Source organism: Sinocyclocheilus grahami, unplaced genomic scaffold (genome assembly GCF_001515645.1).
Source record: "Sinocyclocheilus grahami isolate Dianchi unplaced genomic scaffold, SAMN03320097.WGS_v1.1 scaffold227.1, whole genome shotgun sequence".
NCBI lineage: Eukaryota > Metazoa > Chordata > Actinopteri > Cypriniformes > Cyprinidae > Sinocyclocheilus > Sinocyclocheilus grahami.
The window spans coordinates 284,291-294,259 of NW_015505406.1; the positions used below are offsets into that span (position 1 = coordinate 284,291).

General features: G+C 39.6%; 1 protein-coding gene across 1 annotated transcript in view; it reads right to left on the bottom strand.

Annotated features, from left to right (window-relative positions):
- The window catches only part of LOC107597073 (dynein heavy chain 2, axonemal-like), a 156,265-nt gene extending 148,533 nt beyond the window's left edge, over positions 1 to 7,732 (bottom strand). The window contains exons 1-4 of the mRNA XM_016287985.1: positions 7,585 to 7,732; positions 6,854 to 6,924; positions 5,166 to 5,394; positions 938 to 1,048 (exon numbers count right to left, since the gene is read on the bottom strand). Coding sequence (XP_016143471.1) covers positions 938 to 1,048; positions 5,166 to 5,394; positions 6,854 to 6,924; positions 7,585 to 7,732 — 559 coding nt within the window. The remainder of the gene's footprint in view (positions 1 to 937; positions 1,049 to 5,165; positions 5,395 to 6,853; positions 6,925 to 7,584) is intronic.
- Positions 7,733 to 9,969: the final 2,237 nt, after the last annotated feature.

Consider the following 9,969-nt stretch of genomic DNA (forward strand, 5'->3'; position numbering starts at 1 on the left):
AAAAAATGCAGATGAGCTGAAGGCCACTGTCAAAGAAACCTGGGCTTCCATACCACCTCAGCAGTGCCACAAACTGATCACCTCCATGCCACGCCGAATTGAGGCAGTAATTAAAGTAAAAAGGAGCCCCTACCAAGTATTGAGTACATGTACAGTAAATTGATATACTTTCCAGAAGGCCAACAATTCACTAAAAAAATTTTTTTATTGGTCTTATGAAGAATTCTAATTTGTTGAGAGAGTGAATTGGTGGGTTTTTGTTAAATGTGAGCCAAAATCATCACAATTAAAAGAACCAAAGACATAAACTACTTCAGTCTGTTTGCACTGAATTTATTTAATACAAGAGTTTCACAATTTGAGTTGAATTACTGAAATAAATTAACTTTTCCACGACATTCTAATTTATTGAGATGCACCTGTATATCAATACACATTAAATTAAGCCTGTATAAAGAAAAGGCACCTTCCGACCTCTTGCTGACTTTAAGACAGTTGAGAAATGTTAAATACAATTTGGAGGACAAACAGTCTCTGCTCTGCTGCCTGCTGTAAAAGACCCTGAGTGGAGTATCATTCATACCGTGTCCTGTTTTTTCTTAAGTTAGCTTCTAAAATGCCTTTTTTCTCCAACACCTCCAAATGCCCCAAGTATGTCCCTTTAACCCTGGACCCCTCCAGGACCGCCAAATTTAATAAAGACTCCTTTAACTGTCTTAGAGCAGCATGTTGAATTGAATTAGCCCTATATTTTTGCCCTTCAGCTGTGGTTACTGTGTAAATCACACTCACAGGTTCTAGCCACGGACTGTCACGGTAGATGTAATTTCCTGCATACGGCATGTTATGTTCTTTTCACACTGTTCATTCCTCACAGTCCACTCCATCAGAAATTATTCAAGCCCTCACACCCATACACACAGGACCACAGTCTTACTCTCCAGCCTTTGCACCAGACTCTTGTTCGTGACGGCCTCCTCTGGGCGGTGCTGCAGAGCCTCCAGAGGGACGTACAGCACAGTGCTGCCCAGCAGTTTAAATCTGCTGTCTGTGGAAAAAAAAAACAATAGTTGGACATCAGTAATCCGATCAGTGAAAGTCATCCATAGCAGCAACACCAAGTACAGCACAGCACAGCACATCATCACATCCATCATGTCACTCCTCATTCTTACTGCTACAGACAGCAAATCCATCCCACATTATAGTGCTTTGCATGTTGGTGAAATGAATCAACACAAGAGCATAAAAGGGAAACACAATAAAAGTTTACTGCTATGCTTTTATGCCCGTGTGGCACGTCTCAGCCGTCACAAATGTTTTTTATGACTGCTGTTCGTTTTCTTTGTGGTTTCTACAGTATCCGCTGCTCCTTCCATGCTGGACATCAAAACGATGCTTGCTGCAACCACTTTAACAGGCGTTTAAACAGTGAAAGGCAGATAAAAAGATAATAGAGGTCTGTCACATAAAATTTTTGGAAGGAGAAGTCTGATGGAGGGAGACAGAAGAAAGAGTGAGATACCAAAAGTATGTAGCATATTGAGAGATTAAAAGATTAAAAGAAACAAGGCCAATGTGTACAAGTTCTACTAGCTGCTTCATTCTGTGATGGCAGTTATGAGACGCAGAAATAAAAAGAGTGGAAGAACACAATGACAGCATTCGATTGGCCTTTACAGGGAGAACAAAGACAAGCAAACAGGATACACCAGAGGGAAAATAATGAGACATCAAAAAATAAAAAATAAATTAAATTAAATAAAGCCGGAGAGTGAATGAGTCAGCTGGCTGAGATGCGAAACAATGTGCATGTGTGTGTATTTGTGTGTCTAATCCTATAGAGTATGTGGCTTTTTTGTGTAGGAGTGGGTATACAGTGTCTATATTTATTCAGTACAAATTCCAGGCCAAATTCTTCAGCTTTGGTAGACGAGAGAGACGAATTGGCAAGGCTTTACCTCACGGAGTAAGAATGAACTGAGCCTGTGCTGTTATTTTTGGAAAAGGCATGGCTAACATCAATATAATTGTGGTCCCTTACTCACTTCTTTCAATTGTAACCTGAATTCCCTCTGAATTACACCATTTTAACCAGCTTAATACATCACTTAAGAGCACTTTGTGACCTCACTGTTATTTGTTAGCTTAATTAAAACAGATTCAAGGTAAATTTGCGGTATGGCATTTGAATCATCTTTCAATACATCTCCAATGGCTTTAAAAATGTATTTCTTGGCACCCAGTCTTACCGCCTCAAATATGATCTACAGAATTATGTGCTAAAAGAGGAGAACCAAAAGGCGAATTGTTAAAATTGTCGAACGGCTTTCTGATTACCCGGGAGCACGGCGGTAGTGCCTTTCCCCATGTCAGAAGAACCTGTGATTGGTGGCTGTGTTATTTCTGTTTAGTCAGAGTCGTGCTGCTCTGGGTGATGTGGGTGTGCTGATTGGACTGATGAGCATAATAATTGAACCATCATAGTGCTCCACTGTGCACAGGTGATTACCTCTGAATGGCTGACGGTGGAGAAGCTCAGTCAGATTGCAAAAAACCCCCACAAAAGCACTGATTCTGAATCAGCTACACCTGTTAAGCCGATGGAGATCTCAGGTCAGTAGTGCTTGGGTTTAGCTTAAAGGGGTCATATGATGCTGCTAAAAAGAACATTATTTTGTTTATTTGGTGTAATGAAATGTGTTTATGCAGTTTAAAGTTCAAAAAACACATTATTTTCCACATACTGTACATTATTATTTCTCCTCTATACCCTGCCTTTTTGAAACGCGTCGATTTTTACAAAGCTCATCGGTCTAAAAAAGTGAGGTGTGCTGTGATTGGCCAACTAACCACTGCATTGTGATTGGCTGAATACCTCAAGCCTGAGACGAAAATGTTACGCCCCTCACATACTGTTGATGCTCTGTCAGGCCGGAGCAACGAGACAACATTAAAACCCATTACAAACGAGGCATTTGTTGCATCCAGTGGGGACATAATTACTGATTATAATGACTTATACTGTCTTTTTACGCTTGCGTTGCATTGCATCGTGCCGCGTAAACATAAAACTCTGTCTGCGTGCGCTGAGGCCGGGATAGAGTGAGCTGAGGTGGCGGAGTCGAGAACGGCGCACCCGGTGGATGCGACGAATGAGCGTCAGCCACATGTGACGGACCCCAGGCTGGACTCCGCTTTGTCCACGGTGAAAGTTGATGTATTCCCTCAGTGACCAGCACAGATAAGCTCTAAGCATGACGAAGTGGATATCGGCCTCTTTTGGAAGACCAAACAAAGTAGTTTCGCTTTCACAACGAAGCACACAGCGTCTTCACGTCATGGCGGCAGCGGCAACAATACTACAGCGAGAATAAAAGTTACGCCTTCTTTCTTTGCGTGAACATTTGGGTGGCGTTATGCAAATCTTCCCACATAGTGATGTAGACATGTGGGGGCATGTTAGAACGAGCCATTTTAGGTAGGCGTGGTTGACTCTTAACTTTTATAAAGAACGTCTCTTTGGATTTGAGATGGGATTTTTAGTCTTTGCAACTTTACAGGCCTTCTTTATGCACCAAGAGCTTGTAACACTCCAAAGAGAAAGGAAAAATCGACATCGCATCATATGACCCCATTAATGTGAAAGAAACATATATGAAGAAAGTCGCTGACTGCAATATGGATGAAAGGAAGGATCAATAACATACAGTAAATGTAAATTGAAATAGAAAGTGGTAGTAAAAGAGAGGTCAGTGCACTTCAGTGAGCATGTAAATAATAAAGCTCCTGGGCTGCAACGCTGTACTTTCATTATTTTTTTTTATGAAAAAGAAAATTAACTTTCAATTTTCAAAGTAACTTTTGAAAGAGTTTGAGACATTAATCAAAGATTGTATGTCCTTCGGGCAGCTCCTTACTGTACATGCACTGTAATAAATGATTTTTCAAAACTGTAAACAAAGATTACTGGAGTATGTTTTATAAGAAAATAATATTTCAGGCTTTCTACTTAATAATGTTGTGTTTAATTCAATTTGTTAACAGAGTGTCTATTTACACTAAGTGCAAATAGCCTGCCTTGTTGGCAGAGGCTACTTACACTAACTCCGCCCACCAATATGTGATTCGGCTAGTCAACATTACAAAAGACAGGTGACAGTCGGCAGCTCCAGTGGTTCGAGTCCGCCTTTTGGCAAACTTTTTTCTCACAAATCACACCAAGCATTTATTTTCAATGAAAATGAAGGAAATAATCTAAAAGTTTAAAATAAAGTATCGGGTAGGTGTAGGTGTAGGGAGGGCTTTATTGTCCCAATAAGGTGGCATCCATTTAATAATTTGAATTAAAATGATAATTTACAGTGATTCGGCTAGTCAACATTACAAAAGACAGGTGACAGTCGGCAGCTCCAGTGGTTCGAGTCCGCCTTTTGGCAAACTTTTTTCTCACAAATCACAACAAGCATTTATTTTCAATGAAAATGAAGGAAATAATCTAAAAGTTTAAAATAAAGTATCGGGTAGGTGTAGGGAGGGCTTTATTGTCCCAATAAGGTGGCATCCATTTAATAATTTGAATTAAAATTAAAATTTACACTCAAGTTATTATTGCATACTTTTTTATAATGTACTACAATACTGAGGTGCAGATAATTGCCACTATTTGCAATAAGTAGTATACATAGCAGAAAATCTTGTTATTTTAACAGTGTAAATAGAATCAATAGCTATTTGCATTTAGTGTAAATAGCATATCACTAAAAAATGCTGCTATTTGCACTTAGTGTAAATAGCATCTATTGCTAAGAAAATATGCTATTTTCACTTAGTGTAAATAGCATCTAATTGCTATTTACACTTAGTGCAAATAGCCGCTGCCATTTGTTAATTGTTTCTCTTCTAAATTATTTGTAAAATTTACAAGCAATTTCTGAGAAATAAAAATAGTTTTTAAAAAAATTGACATTTTTCCTCAGTATACACGATTTTAAAACCACCAAGACACCCTTCATGGCCCCCTTTTCAACTGTTATTAATACATGTTACTTCATGCTGTGCCAACTGTAAAGTCAAAACAAATAACATACAAGTGTATACAGGAGGTTACTGTTACTGTCTGAGGAGGGCCCACACTAGATGGCGCTGTGACTGTCTGTCATTACCTGTAACTTTGCTGAGGAAGCGGTGCAATTCTACAGAGTAGTTGTTCTTGGCGGACTCAGGCCAGGCAGTGCTGAGGGTGACCTGAGGGGTGTGAATGCCATTCATCAGCCTGAGGAGACCCTCTATGGCCCCTCCCCTTACAGAACCAAACTGCACCGTGCTCCTAAAACTCTCCTCTGTGATTATACTGTCCTCTGCCTGAATGAAGTAGGACATGTGCTCAACCACCTGGGGGGAGTGAGAGAGAGAGAGAGAGTGATGGAAGATGGATAAGTGGGAAAGAGAAGATGTTGGTAATTCATATTTTTTGAGTGCTAACTGATCACCAGAAGTCATCACACACAGTTTAACAATGAGAGTAGGGCTGGGCAATATAGCAAAAAAAATTTATCAACGATAATATGTTTTATATCGTTCAGTATCGATAATTATTTACATTTTTTATAACCTTTTTTAAAACAAAGAGCAATAGAATTTTTTTTTTAATTTAACCACTATATTTTTAAATTAACCCAATTTATTGAGACAAACAACCAATATTTTTTGTTTTAACAATCAAACACGAAATAAAAATTAAATATCTAATTTCTAATGTTTCATATGCAGATTAAATGGGTCTTAAAGGGGTCATATGATGCTATTTTAAAGATAATTTTTTTGTGTATTTGGTGTAACAGAATATGTTGACATGCTTTAATGTTCAAAAAACACTGAGGGTATGAGCTGATTTGAATGAACAGACTGGCCAAACTGGATGAAACATGGTATGGCGTAACATCAAATTATATGGTGAGACAGTATTTTGCATGTCAAACTGGATGAAAAACTCCCATCAAAACCTCCATCATCCTTTCGGAAGTTGCGTGGCATAACACGTCACATTAATAATTAATCTTATCTCTGTGCTAAAAGCACCACATAACTACCATAAACATATTGATATTTGTCTAAAGGGCTAATGTCAGTGAATATGCATTACTATAACAAATGTCATTACAACCAGCTCACCAGCTGCTTTTTCTACAGGGTCTCCCAGCAGGGGCGGACACGCTGAGCCACTGCATGTAAATGCCATTGCCTTTTTCCAGCCAGAGGGCTGTAATTAATTCTATTAACCTCATTGATGAAAGGACAGAGATGCTGTAAGTTCGCTGGCTGGCTCTGCCCACTCGCCCCTCACTTTCTCAGTCATTTCTTCCTCCCGTGCTATTTGCATCAGCCATTATTTGTGACCAGGGGTTATCTATCTTGTTTAAGCCAAAGACCTCGTTATGCGTATGCATGAGCCTGTAACGGAAATTACAGTTCAACAATATGCATCTCTTCTTCCTCTATTTTGAAGACCATTGGGTGGAATTTAACGATGTTTCTCGCACTAACTTGCTGCCGTCCTCCGGATTTGTGTGATCGATGATGAGGTCTAAGACGTGAACGGGGCCCAAACAAGACCTTTAAGCCCACGGAGCATGTGGAGAGCGGATGAAATATTCACTCACATCATTAGAAGAACTCAATAACGCCGATATGAAAGCACTGATTAGTAAACCAGGACTGCAGGCGCGAGACTCAAGCGAGGGAAAAATTATAAATTGCAGATTATAATCAGATAAGAATCCCAATCATTGTGAGGTGATTTATCAGTGTCTGTGCCTAAAGGCTGGTAATTTAGCATGTATGAGTGAATTACCAGCCGTTTCGTGTAGGAATCTACTTCCTCTGCTGAAACATCCACCTCTGAGACAGGCTTCTCTTTCTCAACTGAGAAAAAAAACATACACACAAACACATAATGCAAAGAATAATTCAAACAACCAGCTCAGTTCAGATTACAAAACATTTTGCACTACAGTTCAGGTCTAGCTGACCTTTAGTGGAAAGTGCAGAAAAATAATATTATGGTTCTTCTGCAATAACTTTGTTTTACATGGTGCCCAAAAACAAAACCGATCAAGGAATGAATAAGTAAAAACATATCAAGCGAAAAGTGCCAGAATGCCAAAATGTGAATACAAAAAAGAAGTGTGAAAGTAACCACAAATATACAATGGTCACAGATGCAGAGGTCCTACAATTAGATTATGGTAGTACTAATCCATTTGCAGCTCCTTTCCTACTGAAAGCCCCTTTGCACTTCACAAAAAAACAAAAGTAGCAAGTAGAAAAAAGGAAAATAAGTGTGAGTGCATTAGATGTTAGTGTTGAGTGGCAGTAAAGGAGCTTTGTCACAGTTTTCAAAATTTAATAACTCTGAACCACTATATCGTTATGCTGGCACCATTTTAAATACATAATGAGGTCAAACTCGATGCATTTTTTAGCATAATGTAAATAACTGGCAGATCAGAGAGCTGCTTGTACAGTATTTACAAGTGGGAGGCAAACACAAACAGCAAGAAGCAGCTTGTTTCTATTTCATACCTGCATCCTCTGGCACTTCTAGAGGGACGTCACTGGGGACCGGTGTGGAGGATATGCGTTTGCTCTTGGAGTGACCTTTCCCTGAATCAGACTGCATGGACATGCTGGAAGATGAACGGGCAGGCTGGGGGGTCCCTCGGTCAGCCATCCTGAGAGACTGATACCTCTGTGGGTGCCTTTCAGTAGGAGTAAGGCAAAAATATAGTCAGTCGTACAATAACCACATACTCTATTTTCAGTGGTGTTTGCTAAAATAGGTATCACTGTGATAATTGTTTATATATATGGTTCTGAATTTGAACAAACCCCTAACTTTGGCACATAACTCATCACATCCCGTTTGTGCTATGAACATGAACTATACCTTAAATAATACAGCTTTCAAACCGGCTTGCAACCTAATTAACAAAATTAGCTCTTTTAAAGGGGTCATATGATGCTGCTAAAAAGAACATTATCTGGTGTATTTGGTGTAATGAAATGTGTTTATGCGGTTTAAAGTAAAAAAAACACATTATTTTCCACATACTGTACATTATTGTTTCTCCTCTATGCCCCGCCTTTTTGAAACGCGTCGATTTTTACAAAGCTCATCGGTCTGAAAAAGCGAGGTGTGCTCTGATTGGCCAACTATCCACTGCATTGTGATTGGCCGAATACCTCAAGCCTGAGACGAAAATGTTACGCCCCTCACATACTGTTGATGCCATGTCCGGCCGGAGCGACGAGACAAAAACATTAAAACCCATTATAAACGAGGCATTTGTTGCATCCAGTGGGGACATAATTACTGATTATAATGACTTATACTGTCTTTTTACGCATTGCGTTGCATTGCATTGCGCCGCGTAAACATAAAACTATGTCTGCATTTGTGATCGGAGAAATGACAAACAACAAGTGCTACTCTACACTGCCCAAAACTCACGTTTGAATCATCAGTGGCAAATCGTTTAAATGAAAACGTACTTATCTGGGTCAGAACTGCCGGCATTGTAGTCTAACGTTACTCTCCCAGGATCAGTAAACAGTCCTCCGCAGAGGTCCTACAATTAGATTATGGTAGTACTAATCCATTTGCAGCTCCTTTCCTACTGAAAGCCCCTTTGCACTTCACAAAAAAACAAAAGTAGCAAGTAGAAAAAAGGAAAATAAGTGTGAGTGCATTAGATGTTAGTGTTGAGTGGCAGTAAAGGAGCTTTCTGTCACAGTTTTCAAAATTGAATAACTCTGAACCACTATATCGTTATGCTGGCACCATTTTAAATACATAATGAGGTCAAACTCGATGCATTTTTTAGCATAATGTAAATAACTGGCAGATCAGAGAGCTGCTTGTACAGTATTTACAAGTGGGAGGCAAACACAAACAGCAAGAAGCAGCTTGTTTCTATTTCATACCTGCATCCTCTGGCACTTCTAGAGGGACGTCACTGGGGACCGGTGTGGAGGATATGCGTTTGCTCTTGGAGTGACCTTTCCCTGAATCAGACTGCATGGACATGCTGGAAGATGAACGGGCAGGCTGGGGGGTCCCTCGGTCAGCCATCCTGAGAGACTGATACCTCTGTGGGTGCCTTTCAGTAGGAGTAAGGCAAAAATATAGTCAGTCGTACAATAACCACATACTCTATTTTCAGTGGTGTTTGCTAAAATAGGTATCACTGTGATAATTGTTTATATATATGGTTCTGAATTTGAACAAACCCCTAACTTTGGCACATAACTCATCACATCCCGTTTGTGCTATGAACATGAACTATACCTTAAATAATACAGCTTTCAAACCGGCTTGCAACCTAATTAACAAAATTAGCTCTTTTAAAGGGGTCATATGATGCTGCTAAAAAGAACATTATCTGGTGTATTTGGTGTAATGAAATGTGTTTATGCGGTTTAAAGTAAAAAAAACACATTATTTTCCACATACTGTACATTATTGTTTCTCCTCTATGCCCCGCCTTTTTGAAACGCGTCGATTTTTACAAAGCTCATCGGTCTGAAAAAGCGAGGTGTGCTCTGATTGGCCAACTATCCACTGCATTGTGATTGGCCGAATACCTCAAGCCTGAGACGAAAATGTTACGCCCCTCACATACTGTTGATGCCATGTCCGGCCGGAGCGACGAGACAAAAACATTAAAACCCATTATAAACGAGGCATTTGTTGCATCCAGTGGGGACATAATTACTGATTATAATGACTTATACTGATCTTTTTACGCGTTGCATTGCATCGCGCCGCGTAAACATAAAACCCTGTCTGCACTTGTGATCAGAGAAATGACAAACAACAAGCGCTACTCTACACTGCCCAAAACTCGAGTTTGAATCATCAGTGGCAAATCCTTTAAATGAAAACGTACTTACAGTCTGTGAGTCAGA